This window comes from Stegodyphus dumicola, chromosome X1, assembly GCF_044657685.1.
Source record: "Stegodyphus dumicola isolate Sdum_Otavi_A_Nest chromosome X1, ASM4465768v1".
Taxonomy (NCBI): Eukaryota; Metazoa; Arthropoda; class Arachnida; order Araneae; family Eresidae; genus Stegodyphus; species Stegodyphus dumicola.
In genome coordinates this window covers 169,513,527-169,525,919 of record NC_140780.1, presented here as the reverse complement: position 1 = coordinate 169,525,919, position 12,393 = coordinate 169,513,527, and the positions used below count along the sequence as shown (strand labels likewise).

General features: G+C 34.5%; 1 protein-coding gene across 3 annotated transcripts in view; it reads left to right on the top strand.

The window, feature by feature from the left end:
* The window catches only part of LOC118205485 (histone-lysine N-methyltransferase SUV39H2-like), an 89,208-nt gene that overhangs the window by 37,448 nt on the left and 39,367 nt on the right, over positions 1-12,393 (top strand). For all 3 annotated transcript variants that reach the window (XM_035377770.2, XM_085808345.1, XM_085808344.1), the window contains exons 4-5: positions 1,564-2,176; positions 9,880-9,981. In XM_035377770.2, the coding sequence (XP_035233661.1) occupies positions 1,564-2,176; positions 9,880-9,981 (715 nt within the window). The remainder of the gene's footprint in view (positions 1-1,563; positions 2,177-9,879; positions 9,982-12,393) is intronic.

Below are 12,393 nucleotides of genomic sequence, written 5' to 3'. Positions count from 1 at the left end.
AGACTGAAAATTAATTGGAATACTGTATGTACCTCTAAATGGGAACGTTTAGAATTGTTTTAAAATTTAACACCTGCATCAAAAAATGTTTTAGTTACTGTATATGGCTAGAGTTCTACAACCCAGTTTGTTCATAATTGTAGTAATGCCGCATTGTCAGACTAAAATTTTACAATGCCACCAAACAATTTTTTGGGGGGGGGCATTATTGAATGTATTGAGAAATCAGCTGCATATAGCAATTTTGTAGTAGTTAATAAACAAGTTTATTAATAGTTTAATTTTGTTGAATTTGTTTCTGCTTTGAAATCATCATTATTGCTAGTGCAAAAAATGTTTTAGAGTAAATTCAAATGCCCACCTGCTTCATAGGTTCCTCTTTTCCCCTGTCTAAAAGCAAACAGCTATCTGTTGGCAAATTAATTTCTGATGAAAGTGCTTTGCTTTGTCTGGTAGCAAAAATCCTGATACAGTTTTACCTTGAAGTCTCTTTGCATTCAGCCATTTATAGGACACACTGTATAGTTGATCAAGCTTTGTTTGTTTGTTGATACTTTATAAAATCGCAGATTCAGATAGTAAATTGTTTAGCTTTTCTTTCTGCTTTCTGATATCGTAATGATCCAGTACCGTATTTCTCCATTATAATATTTCTGTTTTCATCTTTTTCTGATGAAAAAAAATAAGAGTAGAGTGTTCGAAATCTGGACTTTTAGGGACTTCGACAATGCCAGAGCACATCAAAATTTACCGAAAAAAGGAAAAAAAAGGGGGAGTTCAGTATTTCTTCGTTTCCTGTATTAAATATTTCTTTCAATATAAGTTTCTTGGGGACAGGGGCACTAATACTTTCTCTTTAATTCTATAGATAGACACAATTTCTTGTTTAGTTACAAAGTCCCCTTGTTTAAGTCCTGTAATTGTTGTTGGACAATTGCTTTGATATCTTGATATCTGTTCTTAAAGCAATCATGACCAGAAAATATCCATCTGACCCCCCCCCCCCCCGCCGCCGAAAAAAAACCACTTGTAAGTAGATTCATTAATTTATATTCAGACTAACTGAAATATAAATTATGTAAGTAAGGAATAACACGATAAGGCATCATTCTTTTTCTTCTTTAAAAAATCAAAAAAAATTTTTTCCTCCTAGTGGTGGGCACCTATAATGGCATTGGCCATTAGTAAGGCCAGAAGTGATGACCATTTTATTGTGGAGGCACCTAATAGGCAGCCACTGCTACCTGCTATGAAGGGACAGACAATGCTCTCTCTTAGATTCGAACCTGTGCCTTTCGTTATCGCAGTCAGGCTTCCCTAACCACAATGCCTTCTGGGTGGTATAATATGTCTGGGTGGTTTTTTAATGTGTACTTAATGTAAAAAACTTCAGTTTTTATTTTATTATTATTTTTCTCATTTAAAATTATTGGAATTGATTACAGAATTTATTATGCATGTTCATTTTTTTCAAGAAACAGAAGTTTCTCTTTTAAAAGCAAACATAACTGCCTATTAGAGTGTATTTAAATATCATTAATAAGAATTCCAAATCTCTTACAGATCGTCTGTAGAAATTAGCAGGAAAATCCTGAAATTTTTTATGAATGAAGTTACTACACGCAAGCCCTGTGATATTTTGATTCTTACAAAACTGTGTGCATTAGTAGCTGATAGCCCTGAAACATTTGTAAGACGATTAAAGCTGTCTCCTTCGCAATTAAAAACTAAAGCAAAAGAGATTCTTTACATGCCAAACTGTGAACTGTGCCGAATGTCTAGTGCTTTGGTACAAATTATGTTATTGTATGAATGTAGGAAGGTTGTTTTAGTTAAGATTGCAGAATGGGAAACCAGTATTAATTCCCTTAATCCTACTGCATTTATAAAAGTTGAAAATGATGTTGATCTAGAAGAACCTCCAGTGGATTTTCAGTTTATCCATGATTACATATCTTTAAATGCTGACATCCATAGAGAGCCTCTTGCGTTTTGCTGCTGTGATAACTGCTATGATAATCGTCATTCCTGTTGTCCTAAAGATTCGGATGGACGTTTTGCTTACGATAGGTTTCGTCGATTAATGTTACTTCCAGGTTATCCTATCTATGAATGTAACAAATTGTGCAAGTGCCCTCCTACTTGTGTCAACCGGGTAGTTCAGCATGGTCAAAAGGTAAACAGTTTATAAAACTATTTAGATATAGGAGTCTTATTTTTATGCTAGATCTGTTTTATGTGCAATGTTTCTCTAAGTGTTTTTTTTTTTATTCTGTACATAGTGGAAATAGGAACATACTTTAATGTGAGATTTAAAGTATAAAGCGTTTAAAGCATATTATAATGATGCATGTATTTAAAAAAGCAGTAAGTAGTGTATTTAGTATTTTTTTGTTCTTTTTAATGGCATAAAAATTAATAAAAATAACTTAATATTTTTAATGACATATCACTGTATACAAAAATATCATTGGGTTTTGCAGTATTTTTATTTGGTTTTATACAGTGTTAAGCAGTTGATTATTTATTACTCTGTGTTTTAGATTGACACATTCCAATGTATTAAAAAAATTATTTAGACTCCAACAATAAAAATTTTCCTTGTAAATTACATAATTATTTGGCCCAAGGCGATATTTTCCGGAGTACCTTTGCAACTTAATGCAATTACCTCCACAACTTCGTTAAGAAAACTGAAGTAATTAAGAAAAAGCACTGGCTAAAGGGTAATGAAGGAAACCATTAAGGGTTTACGGGGAAAGAAGTGAATTAGGAGTCCACACTATGGACGAAAAAATTCTTTCTGCTTTCAACCTATTTTACTAGATTGAAAGAGAGAGAGGTGATGATTAAAGGCGAATTCCTGAATGCATTGCATTAATGGAATCGGAAAGATTGGAAGACAATCAGCCGGGAAACATAATTTTCCAGGGCTTGGGAAAGGTATATTAGGTAATACAGAAAACCGCAGTAGTTGCTAATGCCTTGGGGATGGGCTGGGGGGGGAGAGAGTCTTGCGACTAAAGCTCGGAGTAAGGGATGGAGGAGCAGAGAGGAGGGGGAAGGGGATTCGAGAGGCGAAAAAGTTCTCCTACCGCCCGTGGCGAAGGAAGAATAGGAGCAACTTTTGGAGTGGAAAGAACCGTGAAGAAAGTTAACTGTAAAAAAGACGGAGAAGTTTTAAGAGAGTTAGAGGAAGGCAGGCGAGGAAAAGTGGTTTAAGTTGGATTAAAAAAGGGGAAAGAAATAAAAATAGGGACAGGATTAAACAATATTACCTGTTTGAAGATGATAACTGAAGATATGCAAGCTTGTACATTTGTATGCAGTTTGCTGGAATCAAAAATTCATATAATAAAAGTGTTTGGAGTAGCATATGGGGGAGTTAGATTTTAATGATTAGAATAATTATTTAGATTTTAATAGCAAAGTAGTTTAAGTTGTTTAATAAGATATTAAGAATCTTTAAAGGTATAATAATTTGGTGATCCTAAAAATGTATAATTACTTGTATATGAATAAAATTGAAATGTTTTATTTGCATTTTATTTTACATTATCCCTTTTCTTCATATTTCACCAGAGTGCTATTTTGTCTTCTGCTGTAATGCTCAAATACCAAAATCTTGATATGCAGTTTAATGCCGTGTCACTGCATAAAGCTAAATCCTGTTTTTAGTCTTACAACAAAAAATTAACTGAAAATAATTCACAAATTAATACTGTTACATGCACAATGCACTCGTGGACTGTAGTAATATTTAACACCTTTTTTCTCATTAATTTTACACAGTTCATGACCACTTGAAGCCATGAATTCTCTCAGACACTCTTAGAACACATTCTCATGTAGCAAAAACTCCAACGCTTAAAACGCATGAACAAACACAAGTATTGAGATGCGTGCGCAGTCTGAACATACTAGCGGCCTTCACATGATGTAGAGGTGTTTTTTGGAAGCATGCAAGATGAAAAATTTTCACCGCCTTCGCTGGGAATCGAACCTCAGACCTCTGGAATACTGGCCCAGCATGCAGACCACCACACCAAAAAGGCGGGAGAAATACCTTATATACTCCCTCTTTTAAAGGGCGGCTGGGGTTTTTAGGGGACCCAATCATCAAATCCTGGATGTGGAGAATCCTCCTCCAACACCCTTTTAGTTTGGGTGCCACTGTAGAGACATTAGGTATTTTGGAAGCAGGAAAGATGAAAAATTAACAACGCCTTCCCCGGGAATCGAACCACGGACTTCTGAAATACTGGTTCAGTGTGCTGACCACTACACCACGAAGGCATGCCAAGAAGGTGGGAGAAATATCTTATAATGTAATCATTCAAAATCGTAACCTTTATAATGCAAACTTTTACACAGTGTCACAATGTAAAATACAGGTAAATAATTGTAAACATCAACATAATAACATGAATATCTACTAAATGTCAACAACTATAATAAAGAAACAATAATTAATTACAAACATACATTTTTTTGTTTTAGTTTGGCTTAGGTGAGACACAAACTTTATTAATTGATCTCTTGAAAATACTGCTTTTTGTTTTCACTGAAACTATACTCACCCTATTGTCTTTACCTAGAAAAATCTCTATGATTCTGCCAAGAGGACAGTTACATGTGGGAATGTTATCAGTCTTTAAAATTACCATGGTTCCAATTTTTATATATATATTTTTTCTCAAGAACCGTTTAGTTCTTCCTTGCATTCTACTCAAGTAGTAATTTCTCCAGTACTTCCATAATGTTTGCATGATTTTAGTCAATTTTTGCCAGATCTTTAATCTGTTATCAACATTTAAAATATTAGGTTCTGATATAGCAGTGATAGGACTGCCTATCAGGAAGTGGCCTGGTGTCAAAATATCAGTCCTCTGGTTCAGATGATAAAGATGAAAGGACCGAGAATTCAAGATCCCCTCAATTTGAGCAATTACTGTAAGAAATTCCTTATAGGTTAGTTTTAAGTTGCCAAGTAATTCCTCATAGGTTAGTTTTAAGTTGCCAAGTAATTCCTCATAGGTTAGTTTCAAGTTGCCTATACCCGTTTCAAATTAATCTTAAGAGACTTGCCACCTGCCTCCCAAAGACATCCATTATTGGGAGCACTTGGGGGATGAAAGATCAATTAATGCTCTATAAATAATTGCCTAATTAGTCCACTGGTTTGCTGACTAGTCTATTCAATTTATTTAATTCTGCATTACTGCCAAAAAATTGGTAGCATTATCTGAAAATATGCGTGCATTCTTGCCTCTCCTAAAAAAAAAACGGTTTAAGGTTGCAATAAATGTTTGACAAGACAGGTCTGTCACCAGTTCGAAATGGCAAACCTTTGTAACAAAAGAAATGAAAATGCACACATGCACCGTGTTAAGGCGACCTTTTCTTTGTTGTGGTTATTTTATAAAATAAGGACCAAAAAAATTAACTCCGACACAATGGAACGGAAAATTCGGGCTAACTTTTTCTTGAGCGAGTTGACCCAGAAGTTGAGTGGGCACTGATTTTGTTTTGAAGCATATGACACACTCATGTACTATTTTTCTGCAAATGTTGCATCTGTTTAAGGGCCAGAAAGAGACAGTAATACTTGTGGGCCAATATGCATTTATTTTTTATGGAACATCACAATAATTAATTTAGTCAACTTATGATTTTTTGGAAAGATTATTGGCCATTTTCTATCAAAATTCAGTTTTCAGTTAGCTAATCTTCTTCCAACTCGTAAAATTCCATATTGGTCTAAAACTGGAAAAATATTTCTTACCTTACTATTTGGAGGTACCTTACCATCCTTTTGAAGGCTTGAGATTTCACTTTTAAATTCACTGTTTTGAATTATCTTAATCAGTTTAAGTTTGACAAATTGTAGTTCCAAGCACTGAAGAGGGTCAGAAACTTTTTCCTTTCCTTTGCAGTTGTTTACAAACCTAAAAATAAAACTTATAATGGGAATAATTTTAGTGTAGCTATTACTTAAATTTAAGAAATCCTCAATGAAATGGTTAGCTTTTACATTAAGAGAAATATTTTAGTTACTAAGGATTTTAAGTTTGTTTGGAAAGTCCTTCACAATGACTTCCACCGGAATATCTTTATTTTGATACTTGTTTTTCTCAGGCACAGCAGGCCTTTCCACCCCATATTATTTTGTAAAAGTTTGTTTGGGTCCAGACCTCGGGCTATAAGATCACTTGGATTCTCATTTGATGATACATATCATCACTGATAACCATTGGTCAACACTTGAATTGTTGTCACTCGATTTGCGACAAAGGTCTTCAACTGGTAACACTCCCTTTGGAAGTGTGATCATAGAGTCACTCCAGAGATACAGCTTGTTCACAGGACTTTCTAATGCTGATGTAACTCTATTAATCTTGCAAATAAGACTGCCGCAGACAGCTCCAATCTCGGAATAGTAACTCATTTCATAGGTAAGAGACTCTGGATTTACTAGTCACTAGCCTTGTCTTCACTTCTCCATCTCTCAAACAGGATTTGCAATATATGGCTGTTCCGTATGCTACCTCAGAGGCATCTGCAAGTCCCTGAAGTTTCACCTGGTCTACTTCTGCAATAAGAATAAGCCTTTTAACTTCTATTTATTATTTCTAATTCAGTAGAGAATTTCTTCCATTTATCAGCTTCCTTATTTGGCAGTGGTTCATCCCAATTTAACTTTAACAACCACAACTGTTGGAGGAATATTTTGGCTTTACTGTCGACAATATCTGTCATTTGGTAAAAACTATGTCATTATCAAGTTTAACTCCAAAACTGAAACAGTCTCTTCTAGGCTTACAGGATGCTCCAAGCATTGTAGATTCTTCTTCATTAGTAAAAGGATAGGCGTAGTTATCTTTCACAAGTTCAGCATGATTGCTGCACCATATGTGTAGTGTCATTCCTGCACTCTTTAGTATGACAGTTAACTGAGATTAAAGCTCCTTTGCTGTACTCGAAGATTCCGCTCCACTAAGCACATTGGCGATATAAAAATTTTTAAAGTAAGACTGGTGCAGCTAATGGAAATCTTGGACCTTCATTAATCAACAATTGCTCAAGAGTTCTCATAGCTAGGTATGGCACACTAACTGTATTGTAGATCACAGTACAGTAGAAGTCCAGAAATCTGCAATATAATGTTTGCATATAATGTTCTTCACATATTGCTGTTTCTTTATTTTTTGGAATGGCTATTTCAACATTCCAGAATCTCTTAAGAGTTTGATCTAAATCATTCTCCTCTTGAAGGATCCTACAGTGAACTCTGTTATCTTTTACCATTGATGTGCCACTGGAAACCAAAAACCCCAATACTGTGCTTTGAAGTATAAGATTTCAATCTTTTACTTGTAATTGCCCGGGCCGTAACAATTCATAAAATACTTCTGTGCCAGGAGCATATCTACTCGTTCTGGTATGTAAAATTTATTATCCGCTAACTTAACATTGTTAAACTCCTGAATACGAATGTCAATTTTCGTAGATGGAGTTATATCTGCAGTTATTTTCGGGAAGCTAAAATGTCTAGATTTCTTACGTAAGTTTTATCCAGATTGCTTACTGATGTGTTTACTCTGTGTTTCATTGTTAAAGATGCATCGTATAAACTTGATACAGTTACATTAGATTTTTCATTCCTTAATTGTAATAAATTCATAACCTCCATGATAAAAAGTTGTATTCAAAACCTCCATCAAGTATGCATCGTAATTTAACCTCATTTCCTGCCTGATTCTATAAATAACAAACTGAAGTGCTCAAATTGTATTTCTTTTTTTTTTTTTTTTTTTTTTTTTTTTTTTTTTTGAATTATGAATACTGAGCTCTTAGGTACGAATTCTGTAGCTGCAGTCTTCAAGTCTGTGTTTATATTTTCATTTGACTGTTGCCCTTTTACCTCTACTAGTGCCTGAATTTTTTCTTTTGATCTGAAACACCATTATTGGTGCCATCAAAAAGACAAATTCTGCTTCGGGAAATGAAAGGTGTTATGATGGTGTTTTTTACAAAAACATGAAAGTTTTGAATTACAGTTAGACACAGAATGCAAATTATTCAAGGAATTAAAACACAATTTATTACGTTTGACTGTTTCAACTCAATCATTTGCTGTTAGTTCAAGTACTTTGGGCATTTTGCTAAGAAATTATTTTCCTTGCAAAGAACACATTTTAAGCCTTTTGCATTAGCAAAGAATACCTTTGAAACATTTTTCGATGTTTTATAATTGTTGTGAGATTTTTTTAAGTTCTTGACACTTTCGGTAAGGAATTTTCCGCGGGATGTGAAAAATAAATCTGCCTTCTTTGCCATTTGTTGAGGTGGAAACCAATTTTCAGCTTGCCTGATAGAAATAGGGGCTGACGTTTCATGGTCTCAAATAATTTGTCTGATATTATTAACTGCTTCAATGTTTTGAAATTGAACACTTTCATGAATTTTAAGTAATGTTGCAAATTTGTCATTAATCGCGACATGAACTGCACATGGGACTCATTTAGCCAATGACACTTTTTAAGTTCTCTTATTTGTGGTGTAGGTTTGAATTCTTTTAGAATAATACCTTTTTTTTCATAGTCACTTATATCGTCATCTCTTATATACACAATATTTGAAACCCGTTCCTCTAACAAGTTTAACAATATTTCTGCTTTAAATTTCTCAGGCACATTTTTTGTTGTGATAACTCTTTCTAAAGAAGAGAAAAAATAACTCCAGTTTTTAGGTTTACTTGGAACCTTCAACGTTAGAGTTCTTATACATTTGATAAGGACTCGTAATTTTCTTCTTTTGTTTCATTTTGACCATTACTATCAGTTTTGCTTCTAACTCATGATCGAGCAATTTCCAATTCTGCGTTACATCTTTGCTATTTAATTTGTTTTAATTGTAATATCTTAGCTTCTTCAGACCTATGATCCTCTACTGTCGAATTACCCAACTCTATGACTGAATCTGCATCGGATTTAAAATCTTTGCTACTTTTAATCGCTAGCTTTAAATTAGCAAGTTATTTTTTCACTTAATTCTATATTTAGTTCTAAAGCTAGTAGCGTTAAATCTTCTTTTAGTGCTTTTTTTTTTATTAACATTATACTCTTAATAAAATAACAAGATAATAAGTAATTGTTCTCAAAAAATTTTTAACACAGTACATAAATACTATAAATTTTTCCTCAAACTGTTATATAGTATCTCAGTAATAAAATGGCACTTTATTTTGATATTGAAACTGCTGACTTGCTCATTACTTGTTGATGACTCTTAATCCATACATCTCTGGTCTCGACGGAGAAGAAATGTTACACACATAATGCACTTGTGGACTGTAGTAATATTTAACACCTTTATTCTCATTAATCTTACACAGTTCATGTCCACTTTCAGCTATGAATTCTCTGAGACTTTTAGCACACATTTTCACGTAACAAAAATTCCAGAGCTCAAGACTCATGCGCAGATGCAAGTATTGAGATGTGTGCTCAATCTGAACAAATACCTCTGTGCTGACTCACTCATTACTTGCTGATGACTCTTAATCCATAGATCTCTGGTCCCGACGGAGAAGAAATGTTACACACACAATTCACTCGTGGTCTGTAGTAATATTTAACACCTTTATTCTCATTAATTTTACACAGTTCATGACCACTCACAGCCATACATTCTCTGAGTCTTTTAGCACACATTTTCATGTAACAAAATTTCCAGAGCTCAAGACTCGTGCGCAGACGCAAGTATTGAGATGTGTGTGCAGTCTGAACAAATACCTCTGTTTCAAGATAATCTGAAGTGTACTTTCATAGACTAGTGATATAAAAAGAAATATTTTATGCAGTTATTTTCTTCTAGGTGAAAGTTGCTATTTTTAGGACTTCAAATGGCTGTGGCTGGGGTCTAAAAAGTCTTGAACCTATTCCAAAAGATCAGTTTGTTCTGGAGTACTTAGGTGAAGTAAGTAGTTCTTACTTTGAATTTTATTTCTTTGAGATTTTGCTGTTTTCGTGTCTTTTCTAATTTGAACTTAGTTCAAGTAACAACCTGAAACATTTTCAAGATTTCCATGCTTTGACTTTCTGTGGGCAAGAAAGAGGTTCTGCTTAATTTAATTATACACTCAATGATTCAACTTGTTAAGAGAACTGATTTTTCTGTAAATAGTGCTTAGCATTTTTTAAGTTGATTATTTCTCATAGCTCTTTCTTAATAGATCTTGCAGTTGTTTCTTTGATATTGCACACACAGTGTTCTCTAATGTTAAAGGGATATTATGCGTTTCATATTTTCCATATGTTCCTGGTTAGATATTTTTAGTTGTTTAGTTAAGAGCATTTTTGAATTCCACATTTTGGAGATGTATCCAGAAAAAGTATCAAAGCATATGTCATATTCTTGTGGCAGTAATGTAAAAAACCAAAAATTCATGTAATCGTGGATCTGAGGTTGTGTGAATTTTGAGTTTAACAAATTTCTAGGTATAAATAAATAAATATTAGATTTGGACTAACAAAAGAAGAATAAATAAATTTAAAAAAATACATAAGTGCAGTTTCTCTTACTTTTAAAGAAGACTATATAGCAAATATATTATAATTGTATATAAAAAAGCAAAAAATATCCTTGTGTTTTGTGTTTCAAATATCTGTTTATATTTGAGTACATGTGGGTTTTACCAACAGCCAAAGTACCAAGAAAATAAAAAAAAAAATGTTGCCAAATTTAGGTGATATACCAAGAAAAAAAGGGCATCGTTTCAATAATGGGATTTTAATGTAAATATATATATGTACATAAGAACTAAATTCTAAAAGTATGAATTCTTTCTTAATTGTAATTTATTTTTCAGGTGGCCATAAATTGGCTGTCACCGCTGTCAGGAATGTGGTTTTTGAAACATTGAACTATTTGCTAAGGCAGAGGCCTTTCTTTTTCTGCAATGTCATTGCATTGCATCTCTGCATAGCTTCTACAGTGATATATATACTGGGTATTTCAGAACTCCTTGTACAGACTTGAAGGGGAGGTCGAAAACATCAAAAAGAATTAAAATCACTTAGAAAAGCAGGGTCCCTGATGCCACTGTTACGTGATAAAGAGATGTAAAGACAAAGCAAGAACACAATGCAGAAAGCAGTATTAAGCACTTTATTAGACAATAAAAAAATAGCACAATAGTTAAAAGCATTACAAGAGGTGTTCGAAATTCCACCCATCGGCATTAATGCATGATTGACACCTACGTTGCATGGATTGAATAACATGTTCACGTTTGTGGATCAAAGCAGCAGCAACGACGATTCTTGCAACAAGGTCCATTTAAGAATCCACTGCTATTTCATAGAAAGTAGCCTTCATGGCTCCCCAAAAATAAAAATCAACAGACTATAAGTCAGGTGATTATAGGGGCCATGCGACAGGACCACCATGCACAATCCTTTTACCTCCAAATGTCCTGTCCAGATGGTCACGTACAGAAATTCTGTAATGAAAAGAAGCCCCATTGTGTAAAAACAAAATTCAGCATGTAATCTGTGCAGGAATATCAGTCAGTAGTTCCAGAAAAAGTGAGATATTTGTGAGCATTCATTTGAAGTGATCACATATATGGGCCTACCAAACAGTCAACCATGATTTATGCTCACACACATTAACAGCCAAGTGCTGTTGTGTGGCACCTGGTCTGGATCCTTGTAGGTATTGAATCCCCCCTCGTGTGTAAAGAATGCTTCATCAATGAATCAAACAGAACATGGGACGTGCCGTTCAGGCACACATTTTATAGAAACCACTATGAAAGTGCAACACATCGGAGATATCTGCCTGCAGTGCTTGGACTGTGTGAAGGTGAAAACAATGTAAGCCTTCACTGTGCAGAAGGTACCACATGGTTGATGTGGATGCAGTTGTTGCAGTGGCAAGCACATGTGTATACTTGTGGCAGGATTTCGGTCCACAGCATTCAACAAGACCCTCTTCGAAGTTGGTTATTCATGTTGGTCACACCTGCACAGTGTCGTGCATCGGAAGTGTAAAGGATACATATTTTCATTGGAAATCAACTGTACAGCAGCTCAAACATTTCCATTAGCTATGCCATAAACGGAATGACTATCAGCTAACTCAGTATTAGTAAAACGATGCATGCACACCTCACTCTGTCACTGGCTGCAATGAGAAAAACCACACATCCTAACCTCAAGAGCTCACTTACAGCACCACCTGTGTATTACTTGTAGGGACCCTGCTTTCCTGTGTGATTCTGATACCTATCAGTGTTTTCTAACCCCCTCCAAGCTTGCACCTGGAGTCCTGAAACATGTATACATATTCTTGTTAGCAGTAATGTAAAAAAACCACCGAAGAGCC